The sequence below is a fragment of the Symphodus melops genome, assembly GCF_947650265.1.
Source record: "Symphodus melops genome assembly, chromosome: 7".
Taxonomy (NCBI): Eukaryota; Metazoa; Chordata; class Actinopteri; order Labriformes; family Labridae; genus Symphodus; species Symphodus melops.
In genome coordinates this window covers 18,817,851-18,835,369 of record NC_136697.1, presented here as the reverse complement: position 1 = coordinate 18,835,369, position 17,519 = coordinate 18,817,851, and the positions used below count along the sequence as shown (strand labels likewise).

The following is a 17,519-nucleotide window of genomic DNA, read 5'->3' as shown; positions in this document are numbered from 1 at the left end:
AATGTGTCATCACTGCTTTTTTACGAGAAACACTTTCTGTGCAGTCTTATCCTGCTCACCAGTACAATTACAATTTCTATTTTCAAATGGCTGCTAGTTCAGAGCTTTTGTTCACCCAGTCTTGTGCACGGCAAGCAATTAGGTTCCAACTGAATATGAGGTGATCATGTAGAAAAAGTACTGATAAACGGTGGCATTTAGTTGGACGTTCTGCAGTATTGTTGATGGGTAAAACACAGATTTTGTTTTAGTACATCATTACAGCGGAATATGTTACTCATCCATATTTAATAGACTTTCTCTGATATATAGGAAATGCTATACGGCTGCACTGATTTGATCATTTGATTTTAAGCTGTCCAAAGTATTGGACAATTAGATATTCTGACAAGACAGTGGAGCTTGTAAAAAAGCAAATGGATCAGTAAAGTTGTAAGAATATATTATCTTAAATACAATGAAAGGCAGTATCAGTTATTCTTATCAGTCTAGAAGATTTTAAGATATTTCATAGACGTTAGATATATTTTGAACCGTTAATTCATCCCCATAGGGAGCATGAACATACTTACCACGTTCTCAAAAATATATGTATTATTGTGGTTCAAAGTGGTAGACAACCTCCATTGTGCTCCCTAGAGCTATGATGTCTTTGTTGCTAAAAATAGACAAACAGACCGACAGACAAAATGTGAAAGATGTGCGATTTCTCCGAGCAGCGTTTCATGCATGCATGTTAAGATCTTTTCTAATTCTTCTGAGTCTCGTCTTTCTTTTTCTTTTTTGTAGCATTATGGTGAATCCTTCAACCTCATCCCTCTCTAAAGATGCACACCAGTTCAGACCAGTCCCTCACCCGCTCCCTCACACCAAACCTCCACTTTCCATCCAGCTGTGGTCCAGGTGGACAGGCGCATGTCCAGTCCTCCCTGTCCCTCCCCGAGCCTGAGGCCTGGAGGAAGCCCAGCCCGGCTGCTCGTCATGGCCTGGCACAAGGAGCCCGCTCCTGCTCACTGCAGGTCCCTCACGCCTCCTCGGAGTACCTGGGGCTGCCCCCTCGAGCAGCCAGCTTTGACGTGCCTTGTTGTCAAGATGAGGCCTCGTCAGATCAGGGTTCAGGGTCTCTCAGCCCACATGGCGTATTGCGGCGGAGAGGGGGATTGGTGGAGCAGAAGGACATCATCATGGCTCACCAGGCTCACAAAATCCAGAGCACGCCGCAAGCCCGCAGGAAGGAGTGGGAGTAAGTATAAAAGAAAGTCAAAGGAGCCCTCTTTAAATATACGTGTAAAGATGATAAATCCCCACGGAGGAGGATGAAAGTGTCACTGATATGGGCGCACGTAATTTTTATGCACTGTGACTTCAACCTGTTGAACCTCTTTGTTAGGCTGGCATTGCAAAAAAACATTAAACATTCATTCATGTTTGTTTTAAATGTTAATCTGAAAGCTTATTAAAGGATGTGGATGGGAGATTTATTTATTTGAGGTAGCGATGAGGAAGCACAGTAACACATTTTATTCAGGTATTTAAGCCACGACCTTTACAGTGCTGACTGAATCTTCTCAGGTGTAAGTGCTAAAGATGATTCTATTGGGGTCGCCGGTGGCGCAGCGGCAGTGCGCGCGACCCCACGTATTGAGGCTCAGTCCTCGCGCGCGGGCGGCCCGGGTTCGCGTCCGGCCTGTGGCCCATCTCCCGCATGTCTCTCCCCACTCTCTCCCCCCTTTCCGACTCTATCCACTTTCCTCCCTCTATCATTAAAGGCAAAAAGGCCAAAAACAAATCTTAAAAAAAAAAGAAGATGATTCTATTACATTTGTCTTCATTCATATTAATAATAACACTTCTTCTATTCTTGATATCATGTTTAAAACTGTTATTATTAACAGTCTGAAAGGCTGAAAGTAAATACAGAATTCTAATCCACCGTGTTTAAGCCACAGAAAGCTGTTGATTATTTTATTTTTTTTAAATGAAAGCAATAAAGGTGAAAGAAATTGTATTTACGTGAAGAAGACAAAACACTGAGTTCAAATACTTTACTCCAAAGCTAGTGGAGGCAAACACAGAGCCCAAGGCAGAGTGAATATTAGATTTACATTTTTTACGGGGCTAGAAAAATGACTTCAAAATGATTGCAAAAGTTGTTCAACGTCTGCTGAAAGTGTTAATAACCTTCCATTCTCAAAGATGTTAAAGGATGTCAGTCTTTGAGCCCCCTATTGATCAAACCTTGTAACGTGTCTTTAAGGGAGAATTTCAATGTGACCTAAGGAGTTTGGGGGGAAAAATAGAGATAGTTAAGTTTCCCAAAACACAAAATGTTGTTTGTATCCTTGGGGTTATTAAGATTTTTATTTTTTTCCCCTTCTTCACAACACATATGCGGTGACAAAGAATGTGAAACTGTTGTGAAGCTGGTTTTTTTTTTAAAGAAATTCGCACTACTACATTTCACATTTCTACTTTTCAAGTTCTTATTCTTCACATTATTCCACGGCCATCTATTGTCATTGACAGAGTAATGTGTCACTATTGAAAGAACAGCGTGCGTGTGCATCCTTGTTCATGTGACCCACTCTAAACCCCTCTTAAAAACACTGTTCTGCTAATGGTCAAAGGACTCTACAATACTGAAAACATGGACGTTCGTGAGTTTAACTCATGAACCATTGTTGTGAAAAGTACAACACTTGTTATTGTTGTGTTGTTGCTTAGCTGCAAAGCTCTTATAACAAAAGGTTCCCCACAGTCGCAACACATATGCTGTATTCTTTGTTTTCAGCATTATTATTTTTCCCACCAATGAATTACAAAATTGGTTCCCATCTGCTTTCATCAGCTGACATGAAGTTTTAAAAAAAACAACTAATAATAATAATAAAAAAAAAGTAAGGCCTGTGTATCAGTATCATCCGCTGTATAATGTAATCAGATCCTGGATAGCGTTATTAATGGTGTAGCTGAGGGTGCTCGCTGGTGAACTTTTGAACTCATGGAGCCACATCGCTCTGATTATCAGCCTCCCACCACTCAAACATGGAGTGGCACTCCATCAGCCTAACCCCAGCCCACTAACCAACTCCATTCCTCCTCCTTCTCCATCCTCTGATCACTACTTACTTACCTCCACCACCCACTTCACGTCCACATTGTACTGTCTTTCTCTTTCCCGCTCCACCACTGAGTCCATCTTTTCTAACATTTAAAGGCACAAAAAGAACACGGGACATATTTCAAGTGTTGACTGCATTAGCACCTCTGACATAAAAGCATAACATATTAAAAGAGGGAAGGTAAAACAACAGCGGATTCAGCCCTCCTCTAAATGCATTGTGGTTATTTGTCCATTAGGGGATGCTAGGGAATCAAAGTAGAAGAGCAGCAGGGAGGCAGTATAGGATCCAATATGAGCTAAGCTGTACAGCTTCACCAAACATTAATGGCTTTTCCAGCCAGATAATAGCAAAGACACTAATGATACTTTCTAAAATCATGGTATTACATTTAAGACCACTAATGAGTGATATGAAATTAAGAGTAATATGACTTTTTAGAGAAAGAAACTTATTTCTTAGAAACAAACTTTTAGGGCTCCACTAATAAATTTGATAACATATTTACATTATATTTTCTCAATCTAAATTCATGTTAAGCTGCTCTAAAACAACATACACCATGTAAATATGATTTAAGGTAAACTCACACCAATCTGTTATGATATACACTAAGCAGCAGTTATTAGATGAATCAAACTGACATAATTCAGTAGTAGAAGTGTCTGTTGCTAGGAAACAGAGTGAAAAATAAAATGCTAGCTCTTGTCAGCGTTGGATGAAAACCTGTCTGCAATTATATAAATGCTCTTCAGAGTTCTGCCACAAAGTAAGTCCATTAGCGTTTAAATGCTCAGTGCTTGTCACCTGCAGTATCGCTTCAGCTGTCTTTGCCCCAATACAGTATTTCTCAAGACAGTGGACATAAAACTGCATTGTTATTGTTCTTCTGTAGTAAAAAGAAGAACATGTTTTTCCTGTGGGAAGACCTTAAAGTAGGCCACCCATCAACCTGCAAAGTCTGATCATTTCTTTTTCTCTATGGTTTAAAGAAAAAATAAAAAAGTGTTAGGCCCGAGCAAATAGATACAAGCTTTTCTGCAGTTTACACAGCTATTTTTAGGAGCCTTTGAGTAGGCTGTGCTCAAGAGCCGAACAAAAATCAGACTCCATGTGGTCAATCTATACAGTATAGTTGATCATCAGTGTAGAGACGGGGCTGTGCTGTAGTCTGTCAGCCTCCGGAAGACGTCCAATGACCTTGATCGAAGTGTGTGTGTGTGTGTGTCTCTCTATTTGTGCTTGTGTTGCTGTGTGTTGGGAGAACCAGATTTCTGTAGGAAGAGGTTGCTGTATTGTGCAACATGGCTTTTGTTGGCAGAAATGAAAAGAACGGAGCAGGAATTCAAGAGAGCTATGTCGCTATGGAAACAACAGCAAAGAGAGCACTGCAGACAGAGATAGAAAGAGGGAGATATTTGCTGTTTGCAGAGATGGAGAAATATTTTAGTTGGTCGACATACAGTATGAAGTTTTATTATTTTCTAACGATGTAACAAATCCTTAAAGATAGCGATAATTTAAGTGTATTTATGATAATCAGACTGTATGTGCTGGCACTTATTCTGCCTTTTTACACTCTGCACTTGATAGGTCAGTGTCAGCTATTTGTTGCTCTCCTGCATTGCATGACGCCTGCCTGCCTCATGCAGACGAGGGAGAGGAGGGAACAGAGACACGTCTGAGTTTTTGGAGCTCAATTAGGGACTTATTCATAGATCCTGTTAAATCAATGTTCTTTTCCATCTTCTCCCCCCAGACCTCGCCATTTGTCAGAACACACTTGATACCTGCATTGTTGTATTTCATGTCAGGATTTCAAGTGGACAGATTCTGCTTTTGGTTTTAATTGCCATAATTGAGGCAGCATCAAATAAGCCCCCCGACGGAATAATCTGATGTGTGTGGGGGCTGAAGTGGTCATCTTGAGGAAACAGTGGGGAAGGGAGCAGAGCAGCAGATGGAGCGAGAGAGCCCAGTTGCCTAATGAGGTCTCACTTATGACACTGAGTGTGAAAAAGACCCTGCTTCTCTTCTCCTCTCCCTCAAAAAGGGAGCAGCCCTAAGATCTATTTCATGCTCTATTTTTACTCCAATATTAGCACAGTGGCCTACTTTTAAATGTTTTAATAGTCTGTCTCCATTAATGAAAATATGACAATGCTGTCTGATGTTGAAAGCTTTTCAATAAGGGGGGAAATGAGTCAAACTCTTATTCTATAAATCAACGTTAATGTTTAATTATCCTCATCTGCCCACTTGTTGCCCTTTTTCTGTGCATTGTCCTTCTAGTATTGGTGTTAAATGTATTTTCACACCTATTCCTTTTGCTGCTGCACCCACTAACATCTTTACATAATTGTTTTGGAGCCACATACCCACACATCCTGCTGTATATAGGCTCCCGGTTTTGTAAGGCAAATATTTTTTTGTTCGTCCTTTGCAAACTCTAATTGCTATGGTAACAAAATACACGTACCTCCTCTCCACCGGCTTTCATTCAGATGGATTTGGAAATCGCCATCATGAAATGTAACTGTTGGAGGAGGGGACTCATGCGCTCCTGGCAGCATGATAATTTCCCAGCAGGTGAAAGGATGGAGAGGTCTCTCTGATCTAGCGATTCGAGATGATCTATAGCAACGTTTTAGACGGATTCAGACAATAACCCCGAGAGTATATTTTTTAAATCAGGTGTAGACGTGTTATATGGGCTTCCTTTCGCACGGGATCTTCCCTTTTGTCAAGTTTTCTCGGCTCGAAGAAGAGGCGTAAAGTTTGCCAAGACTTGTCTCGGATGTCTCCAGCTTATTTTCGCAGATTGATCTTCGACTTTTCAAATCAAATCGTGCTTGGATGTTGATTGAAAACTGCAAGATATAAACTTGGTGGATCCTTTCCTCCCGTCTTCTGCTTGACTTTAGAGACGAAGGCACATTAAAAGTTGTTTAGATCTGTTTGCAACGCACGGTTAAACAGATGGGATAACGGAGATGCTGATGTTTTGCAGTCATCGTTAAGTTAATGGATGTTTTGTCCTAATTTAGGAGCCGTTTGAATGATAAAATCCAGTTTTCTTTCGGATATGAAGTGAAATAATCTGCAGCTTTCGAGGAGATTTTTGGCGCTCAAAAAGCTGTCATAGGATTGAAGGTGTATTCTCTTTTACTTACAGCTCCACTTCACTTTTTTCCCCCGTTGAATTCGCTTTGTCTTGAAAGTCTAAGCCTGGGTCTCCTTCTGTTTGTAGAATGGCTCGGTTTGGAGACGAGTCCGCTCCCACCACGGTGGACTCCGGGGATGGGGATGTGGAGCACGGCGGGGACTCGCAGGACGCGGCTGCGGCGACACTGACAGCCTCTATAAAACAAGCGAAGGCGCAGCGGGCCCGGACCATGGCTATGTACAACCCCGTCCCCCACCGGCAGAACTGCCTCACCATCAACAGGTCGCTCTTCATATTTGCGGAGGACAACATCATTAGGAAATACGCACGAAGAATCATTGAGTGGCCATATCCTTCCATGAGCAACCCGAGAGTTAAGTTTAAAGTTGTTTTCTGCTGTTTGCATGACAGAAAATGCATGGCAAATTGATTTTAGTTCGTTCAGCACCATGGAGAGCGACAAGCAGCGCGTGAATCTGCAGCATAAGAACGCAATTTCCATGAATGACTAAAACGTGTTTTTTAAAGTGCTGCCTCAAAAGTTGAGTCTGAATGGGGTCGGTGTGTTTTGCCATATTTGAATGGGAGGTGTCTCACAAGTTTTATGTCCAGTGTTTGAATGCAGAACAAACTCCATTCATCCAACTGTGTTTTGAGTCAGATTAAAAATGAAACTCTTAAATTCCTTCAGCTGAACCTAACCTTCTCAGAACTCTGCTTACTGTACCCTGCCCTGATTAGAGTCTTCTGTGGGCTCCATGTGCTGGCAGCAAACACAAAGTTAGCATGTGGTGATCATTAGAAGCAGCGCTGCTCACTGTGGGGGTGGCATGTAGGCACATCTCTTGCTTGCCTTAGTGCTCATTGGAATATGAACCTGGCCATGAGTAGGTGTCGGTTCAAATCAAGCAGGCAGCACTTCACTGCTTCCTGCTGCTGCATTGGCCAACACTTGTTCTTCCCGAACTTCTGCAGATCCAACAAAGACTATCAGGGTGGGATGTTATCATTCCTGCAGCAAAGTCATAATGTGAACAAAGAGTGCTGGCAAAAATATGACAATAATGCCAATTATATACAGGACAAACATAACAAGCCAAATGCTTGTCTTTTTAAAACAAACCTGTTGTATTTAACATAATCATGGTAGAAGTGATTTTCCTGAAAAATAAGTCAATTTTAATATCATTATCATTAAAAAAAAAAAACATTACTCAGATGCCATATCTGCCTACTGCTCCTCCTGTCTTACACCCTCTTCAGTGCAGCATGCCAGTCTCCCTCTGTTATCTAACCACAGGCTCTGTGTGCTGTGTGGGAGTGGGTCTAGTGGTCAAGACTAGCTGGCCACCGGCAGCTCTGTAATGTGACTGTCGGTATCACAGAGGCAGAGGTATGTGGGAGAGAGCTGGCCAGTAGTACTGTTGGTGTATTGTGGGCTGTAAAAGCAGCACATGTCAGAGTATTGACTGGATGAGACCCAGATTTTTGCGAATAGTGTCCAAGTGAAAATAGATTCATATGGATTCACAGCAGTGTTTTTTCTTTCATGGTATGGTGCTGCATGAAAACATTGGAGTGTTAAAGTGGGACGTCTATCAGAAGTTTACTGGGACTTTTACTCCACACTGTAGGTCAAAGTCTCTGCACAATAGAGCGTTGTTAAAGAAGCTGTGAGTTATGCTGTAGTAATACTGCATGTTTTTAAATCATTGACTTGATTGACAGATAGTGCAAAGTCTTTGGCTATCCAATGGTCCAATGGCTTTTTGTAATTTTTTAGGGGAAAATGGGCCACATTTTCTGAGGATCTACTGCATCTCTTAAAACTGTTAGAGAGAGGAACATAACGTATCTGAGGATGTGTTTAACACATCTTTAACACGGATGGCTGTTTTCAGGCTATTTAGATTTATATTGAAAGCAAGTGTCAAATAAAGGGACTTTAAACGAATCCTAGCCTTAGTGTTACTTCACATCAGTATTTGTAAAGGTGAGCTGTACAGAGTCTGATTACCAGAGAGCCCGTGGTTTTTCATTCTTTTTCATACAAAATGGAGACCACCTGTAGCCTTATGTAGTTAAGTCATCCATCACAGTCCATTAACAACTGTCAGAGTTGCAGTGGGAATATAACTTTGAAGTCATTAATGTAGATGTCGGCTGAGGATCGTACACCTTTGGAAACTTTAAATACGAGTTGCAGCTTACTTCAAATGTAGGCGTAATTAGAAATATATAAATGAATAATTCTGCAAGTATGTTGGTTATCTCTGAAATGTACAAGATTCCAGCTTCTTGTTTTTAGTGATTATAAATTGAATCTTTACTGGTTTGGGCTGTTTGTCCGACTAAACATTCTTCATCTTGAAGATGCCAGGCTGTGTCTTAGGATATTGAGTGAGCTGTCTCCAACACATTTGATTAATGTATTAATTGCTAGATACTAAGGCCGACGAAGCAATAAAAGCTGACAATTACTGTCAGCTGCATTTAAGTGTTAAAGTCTGACATTCAGTTAGTAATTTGAAAAGCGTAGAAACAACCAGGCTCTGCACAAGGATTGTTTCTCTGCAGGAGTGAAAGGGGACTCATAACATCAGTAACTTCAAAAGATAGGTTGTTTTTTTCACAGTAATGGGCCACAGAAAGGTTTATATGAATGTATTTTTACAAAACAACTTCATGTGTGAAGGTGAAAGACAACCAGCAGCTCTTGACACCACCATGTACCCAGCAACAACACATTACTGTACATACAAAATGATAAGTGCATTTTTTTTGTGACCAACTTATTATTTATCGATGTGCATTAGATACATAAACCACTTTATTCCAGCCATGTAGCTTTAAATGCAAGTGAGCTGTGTTCCATCTCTGGAAGGGGGATGTGGCTTGGGCTTTCTTACACCATGCCCTATTGTCTATCAATCAATCATTGTTTGTATAGTGCCAATTCATAACAAATGTTAACTCATGACACTTTACAAAAGAGCATAATGGGATAATATGCAGGCAGGATTTCTCCTTTGTATTCCTCACGTTCCTGTTGTTGACTTCTTTGCCACTGATGTGGGGTCGACACAGTCCGATGGTGGAGGCTGGGCGTTAGGTGTTGGTAGTGACGGCACAGTCTGATAGTAGTGGTTGGGACGACACTGTCCGAATGTTGGAGGCTGGGCGTCGGGCAGTGGTGGAGGGACGACATGGTATGATAGTATTGTGTTGGGAAGGCGAACTCAGAGAGCAGAACAAACACCTAGCTGTTGGAGTATCAACTACCTGGGGGAGGGGTTACTGCCCATTGTGATGTCAGCAAGGGAAAAAAAAAATATCTGTTCAAGTGCACATTTTCTGAAAAATGACAGACAGAACTTCTCATAATGGGGGGGTTTGTAGACAGGTTAGAGACACATTAGTATGTTAGAGAATATTAGACATACTAGAGAAGCTCTACTTGTAAACACAAATCCACCCTTTGACATCACCTTGTAAACACTTATAATCTCTTCCTTGAAGACTTTAAGTTTACTTTGGATTCCATCATTATCATACTTTTTACATGTGCTAATGACTTTTCAAGCACACCTAGTTAAAGCTGAAGACTTGTTCTGGTTGCTGCAGTGGCTTATTAACAAAAACACTGTCAGGATTAGCAATACAGTTACTGACTCTCTGTGTTGTAGAAAGCAGAATTGAAGTGTGCATGTGCAAAAAGTTCTCATTGACTTCATATACAATGAATGGGCAGTAAAAGCCCTTCTTATTCACCAGAGTATTTCAGTTTGAGAACTCAAAACTGACCTACCACAATGCAGAGACTTAACTGGGGCTAAGCAGTTTAGTGTCAAGGCTGTTGCTTCCCTTAGCCCCGGTGTAGAGTTTCAAAGATAAAACCAGTCTGTTACACAAGCCTATGTTTTAGAAGTGGGTCATATCCATGCTGCTAAAAAAATAAAAACAAGTAAATGGCTACTTAAAAATGTTTAAAGCATCTAAAAATATGCAGAGGTTTCAAAATGATTAACTGATGGTTTAAAACATGCACTCTGACTTCCATTGTAACAGGTAACAGATAGTGACAGAGTGGGCGAGATTTATTAAGTGTTTCCCACTTTAGATATTTTCAACTGCTTTCACTGGCAACAATGTGGACTTGTCAATGTGAGTCAGTGTGGCTCCCTAAGGCCCCCATCACCACTCTCCTCTGTGAGTCAGTGACCCCATTTCTGTCAAGGCAGGAAAATTAATAACAAGAAGCAGCTGCCTCATGGGAACTGAGACCACTGAAAGCCACAAGCACATACAAGTGTTCGAGCACATTATAGTAAGACTTGCGTCTTTGTCCAGACCAATACATGTCGGGGTACCAATGCAGAGAGTGAAGGGGGAGAGTGAGTAGATTTTGAGAAATGATTTTAAAAAATAGGTCTCATTTTATTTTGCAAAAACAAAAATTGTTGGCAGATTTACATTTTTATGATTCATCTTACATGCTTTAATGGATCAATTCATAATTGAAAAATTATTTTTTTTGCTAACTTCAAAAAATCAAAGCGTACAAAAATAGCTGGCATTTATCATCTGCTAATGAATCCAGCGTAAGTTGGTTTATTTTACTATCATGTTCACCTTGATGCAACAAACTTAGATAAGGTGGACATTTGTCCATTTTCAGTTCTCTCTATGTTGACAAGCTTTAACATTGTTGAAGTAATTCATTACAGAGAAGTTCTTGGACACTTTGCCGTCTCTTTGGTGGACCAACGATTCAAAACAGATTTCCATCAATTTAAAGCACAAAGACACTGGAATGAAAACACTTTCAAGAAAAATGAGCCAAACAATTAGAAGATAAGCAGTGCAGTACTGTTGACTTGTTGTTTTAGAATATATACTCCACTGTTCCTGGCTAAATAAAGGTTAAATAAAATAAAAGCCACACTGACTCATACTAAAAACAAAAGGCACCAGAGGGTTAAGCATCCCGAACACTTTAACATGCTGAACAAAAAGGGGAGAAAAAAATACTATCACCTTGCCTCAGGCGATGTCCTTGTGTTCTTCGGGGAATAAGGCAGTTTGGTGACATTTCTTCTTTAAAGTGAAATCTGCTTTATAGGCTTTATACTGTATGGTTCCATGGTGTACCTTGACCATAGATCTGTTGTGGAGGCAAAATACTCTGCTGTAAAGACATCCCCTGCATCTTCCCCATGACTGTCATCATATCATAGCAGGGAGGCAGTGTCACATGTTGCACAGCCAACACTTGTCTACAGTGTTGGCTGGTTTCTTGAGCCCCAGGTTGCTAAAACTGTTTTTAGCAACCTGATAGCATGAATGTGATGGAGTTTATTACTTTATGTCTCTGGGGGCTGGTTGGAGAGGTGGTTGCAAAAAAGTGTGTTGTGGTGACAGGAGTCGAAGGACTTTTACCTTTGAGCATTTTTGTATCCTTTACTACTTGGTCATATAACACTTTGTGAGGCCTTAAGGGCAACCTCGACCAAGTTACAAATTCTGCAAGATATTTTGCACTATTCCATCTCAGATAGAACAAGCCCAACATGGCATGTATCACATTAACTGTTATTCCACATGAGCTTGTTTTCATGATCAAGGGAAGCCAAAATTGTTATTGAAGCTTGACTACTTGCCCAGCACTCGTTCCTGCATCTCTTTATTTTCAGAACTGTGTAGTATTTGAGACTTTACTTTAAAAATGTATCAACTCAAGATAAAACAATTGGAGATTAAACTGGCTGTTTTTTTTTTTTAAGTAACAGAGTTCTTAGATGTGAGTTTGTGTTGAACTGTAGTGTTGTGTTAAATCAGCTGTGTGCAATGAAAGGATTTACAGAACTGCTTCCTGCACTTTGTGCGCTTAATCCAGCCAGGCCAAGGTGACTTCACAGTGGTCTCTCTCTCTCTGTCTCTCTGTCTCTCTCTCTCTCTCTCTCCCTCTCTCTCTCCCTCTCTCTCTGACTTGCTTTTTCTCTTCATGAAAAGCACTTTTAAAAGCAGGTTGCCATGGATACTGCAATCTCTAACAGATTGCTTCTAGTACCAGAGAATGTGAACCATGCAATAATTCATCTGTCATTTAATCATCCATCCATCTATGCTTCCCCCCCCCCCCCCCCCCCCCATGAACCATGCATACATGAGAGACAAAAAACTGTTGTATGTATGCAAAATGATCAGGCCTATGGTTACTGATTTCTTTTGTGACATAAAATGCGACCTCTTTGTGCAATGAAGTTACCTTGACTGTACGTTTAAGAAAAAATATTACAAGGATTTTTGTTTGTTTGTCAATTATTCTTCTATGTGTTAGTTTTGTCTTCTTATTGTGATAATACTATTTTCCTTAACTATGGCGTCTCTACACCATTTGAGTACATGATCCTTGCCACCATCACCGCCAACTGTGTCGTCCTGGCCTTGGAGCAGCACCTCCCTGGAGAGGATAAGACCCCCATGGCAAAGAGACTGGTGAGGCCTACTGTGTTCTCACATATTCAACACTTTGACAGGGGATGTGAGGGAGCTTTTATCGAGTTACAAAAGACAACCAGAATGGCAGACAGTTTATCAAGTTGTTGCACTTTAATCAGAAGTCGGACAATCTGCTTCCAGCATGTTTCATATATTACATTAGCATATTTTGCTGTAAGCCTTCAGCGATGTACTCAGAGTTATAAACTTTAAGAAAGTAAAGAATATATATATATTTTATAGAAATGAGTGGGATATGAGCTTCAACTATTTGTTCTGAAGAAACACAGACTTTCTCATTACTTTATTTGAAGGCCCTTTACATACATAGAGGGTCATGTTCCAAGTCAAGTACGTTTTTAATCAATGTCGTACATTTCATGCATAGGCCATCATGATGTGCTTATAATTAAGTGGAAAAAACAAAACAATTCCAAAACTATCATTAAAGTGTTAACCGAGAAATCATGATACAATTATCAAACATTTCTACAACATACTTAACTTTTTGTTGTCATAAAAAGTCCTTAAAATATAGATTTGAAGAGGAAGAGAACAGCCAAACAGCTACAGAGACAAATAATAGCCGTGTCAGAATTTTGAGCTTGCCTGGTGACCTTTGTTGCAAGTCACACCCTTCTCTCCCCAATTTCCTTTCATTTTCTGTCTATTCATTAGGAAGGAAAACATTCCCCAAAAATTTCACCAAGAAGTCAAACTTTAACTATTTGATTATGTTCATTTATAATAAAGTCCATTGTTCTAAACATTGAACCCTAACTTGCTTCAGCTGCTACACCCACAGCATGGGAATGTTGATCACTGTCGAGGAAATGACCAAGACTTGACTCCACACAATAAGACTCCTTAGACTCAGATGACTTACGTTGATGAAAGTTTATACATCAGATGAATACTGCAGGAGACATGATTCAACATCTCACTTGTGGTTCAGTGTCATGCTCAAACATAACTGCCAGACATTTCCAAAGGCTCTGATCAAGGTTGTGCCCCATTGACCCACCTAGAATAATCTATGATGTCTCGGATCTTGGAGTGAACACGAAGTTCTCCCACACATCCTTTCAGATACCAGAAAGAGACTCTCTCCAAGCTGTCCTTGGTCTCGAGAGAAAGCTGAACTGTTATCAGAAACGGTGAATTAACATTACACATTAAGTAATTAAAGAAATTCTATAACAATCACCATACATAGCAGCTGTTGACATCAGTGTGTGAATGTGGTGCTGTGAATGGGTCAATTTGACATGTAGTGTAAAAAGGACTTTGAGTGGTCAGAGGACTAAAAAAAGGCTTTACAAGTCCAAGTCTATTTACCATAAACCCAACCAGTCAGAATCTGACATCCGTCAGTGTAAGTGACACATTTGTTTTTACTGACCCATCTCTTATGTCTTACCTCCACAGGAGAAGACAGAGCCTTACTTCATTGGGATCTTCTGCTTTGAGGCGGGGATCAAGCTTGTGGCTCTTGGTTTTGTTTTCCATAAAGGCTCATACCTGAGGAACGGCTGGAACGTCATGGACTTCATAGTCGTTCTCAGCGGGTAAGTGACATCAAAGTATAGCTAAAGTGACTTTACCACCTGATATTTTGAGAAGAGTGAAAATCTTCATTTTCTCAAATGTTTGTTTTAAATGGGTTGGAAAGATTTCCAAATGATTATTTGCCAAGCATCCTTGTTGCCTTTGGAGGAAGAACATGTATAATTTCTCTGTAACTATAACCGAATACTTGACGATCAGCCAATCAAGTCAGATTGAAGTATCAGAAATCACACACTAATCTCTACTGTACATAGTGAATACAGTTACAAGAAGCTATGTCTTGTAGCATTGTCCGAATTCTTAATTCGCATTATCAAACCTAATATAGTGCACTCATTGTGTCCCTCAGTACATACAAAAAGTAATGTACAAAATCATGCTTGCTCTGCAAAGCTTTTTGCAAGTGGATAGTTACTTCTGACTGCTTTCATACAGACAGGATTTAGATTTTACTGAATTATTGAAGCCTTTTTAATAAAGATGAAGGATTTTAAAGGTAGTAACATTATGTTTTCTTAATGATGATGACATGCACGAAGCCATAGTCTGTAAGCACAGCTCAAGTTTTGGCGTGAACATATATTTGACTTATTATTGAAAAACCTGTATGTAATTATTATTTATTATTTTATGAAAACACTCTTGCAATGACTATCACAAGCATGTATGCTGTTTTTTGCAGTTATGATTGATGCGGGTTTTCAGCTGGCACGTTTTAGTTTTGCAACAGTAATGACGTCATTGTCCGCTGCTGGCGAGTGAATGAGGAGTGTCCGATATGCCTTGATGTATTGAGATATATTGATATGAAATGCTGTAGTGTACACCTTACAAAGCTTTCCTCCTGTTTGTCTTTTATCTTCCTAATAGATATTTCTTAAAGCAGTGTCAGCTGAGAAAAAAAAGTGCAGGTGTGACTAGTAACATTAATGATGGTTCACAGCATGCTGAGACACACAATACCTCAGAGCTGGATTACCTGAATAAAATGATTAATTACACCTGTACGTTTCTTATTATAGCTTGTGATAATGTCTTCTGTAGAAAAAGGTGTATTGGATCACTGTTAGATGTGGATTCAAGTGTTACATTGCTGTTATTGAAGATATTATGGGTTAATTTTATTTCACCAGACTATTTCACAGCTTGCATAATAATTTGAAAAATAAAGAAACATGCACATATTACAGTAGAGGTTACTGTAAACAGACACATGTACACAATATGGTATTCAGTATACAAGCTTTGTCTTGCCCATTACAGCTTACTACATTCTCAGCTACTTTTTAGCATGATTTAATATCGGCTGATATGGAATTTTGGTGCCAATACTAATATCTTTATTGAGGAGGAAAAAAATTAAATACCAATATATCAGCCAATGTCTTTCTTAGATCTACAGTATGTTCCATCTGTAGAGATAGATAGATATACATATACACAGTTATTGTGTTGATCCCTCAATGCAGTTATCAAACACTTGTGTCAAAGATATATGATGAAGTAACTGAGCATGTAAGATACATCATGTATGTAGAACACTCTGCCTCTGACAGAGAACTGCTGGTGTAATACAATGATACTCAAATGAAATTCTATTTGATTGGTAAATAAATCTTGTAATATCTGCGCATGCCGCAGAGAAAATTAGTCGATATTGAGAGTCATTGGATTTGCCAATCTCAGCCGATACAATCATCTGGCCGATTCATTAGTCAGGCTCTAATTTAATCCCCAAATTGTGAAGACTAAACATTTTTCATTCACTTGTTGTCATATGTGATGGGTATAAAAGGGCAGACATAGTTGCTGTAGAACACATCATCTGTTGTTTGAAATAGCTCCCATAACCAGATAATGTTTGCAAATTGTACCATCAGCTCAACTACACTTGCACCACAACAGCAGGACAATACATTCAACAAATTGGCAGTCACAGCGTTTGAACACTTTTCTCCCTCTCTCTCTCTGTGCTGCATTTACAGAGATTCTTTTTTATGACTAACACATTCATGACAATTTTACATTTTAAAACAATATATCGACAGCAACTTAATTTCATTAAAGTCATTCTTTTGGCTTAAATTTAGCAGTTTGAAAAGCTGTGCGTGTGTATGTGTATATGTGTGTGTCTATTTAACTCTTCAGGCCTCCCCTACAGTCTCCCCTACCCCAGTCAGAAAAATAGAAAGACGAGTGCTTTTTATTGGGACTATTTTCAGTTATACAATAATGCATTTAGTGCTCTGGTGCATAGTTCCTGCAGATGGATGGTGTTTGTGTGGTCATCCCTAATAAACTAGCATGCCCATTTTCATCATTTATAATGTAGGGAAATGTTACCCAGTGCGACGATGTGGGTCGGTTTTTAAATTTGGAACACAGTGGAGCTCTGTGGCACAGAAGAAATTAAATGAATGAAACGTCAGGCTTTGGCAATAAGTAATGCTACTGAATCTGGGGTTTTAAACAATATAGTTAATGTACTTAATGTAATATGGCAAAATGTAACTATAGCAGAGTAATTTTTGTTTGTGCATGTTTGTGTTGGAGAGGTTGATAAAAGGTTTCTATGATAATGCTCAGCATCTGATTCTGCATGTACTGTATTTTGATACAATTTATTTTTTTACTCCACTAGGCTGTTGCTGGTGAACCATTAGATTAATTTTAAGACATTGATTGCTAGGTAGAGTATAGGTACATTCATGCATGTTGAAGTCGTTTGAGTCAGCAGCTTTAATGTTGCTGATGTATTTTAAAGGCTTCATATCCTTAGATGCCACACCTCTTGTCTGTCACATGGTATTCAAAGAGTGACCCGATAGGCAGTTTTTTGTTGGTTTGATGATTGGATTTCCCTCTACATGTATATACATTTACTCACCACATACATCCAGGAAGTACAACACATAAATGAAGCAAATGTGTGTTTCCATGGTATACTCTGGCTCTGCAGCCAGCAATAGGTGGGTGGATAAGTAGATTGGCAGTTGTGTCTAAAACCTGCTTTGGTTCGCCCCCAGGACCTCTGTGAATTAAATGTGAATGCATCACTGAACATGTTATGCAAAAATGTGGAAAGAATGTATAATGGTGGAAAGAAAGAAAGGAGAGGAGAACAAGGGAGAGGAGGAAGGATGGAGAGTTAGACCCACGAA

At 39.7% G+C, this 17,519-nt stretch overlaps 1 protein-coding gene across 1 annotated transcript in view; it reads left to right on the top strand.

Moving 5' to 3' along the window:
• The window catches only part of cacna1eb (calcium channel, voltage-dependent, R type, alpha 1E subunit b), a 61,371-nt gene that overhangs the window by 1,475 nt on the left and 42,377 nt on the right, over window positions 1-17,519 (top strand). Inside the window, exons 2-5 of the mRNA XM_079347704.1 lie at window positions 790-1,243; window positions 6,373-6,637; window positions 12,682-12,786; window positions 14,218-14,357. Of these exons, the coding sequence (XP_079203830.1) occupies window positions 828-1,243; window positions 6,373-6,637; window positions 12,682-12,786; window positions 14,218-14,357 (926 nt within the window). The 5' untranslated portion in view covers window positions 790-827. The remainder of the gene's footprint in view (window positions 1-789; window positions 1,244-6,372; window positions 6,638-12,681; window positions 12,787-14,217; window positions 14,358-17,519) is intronic.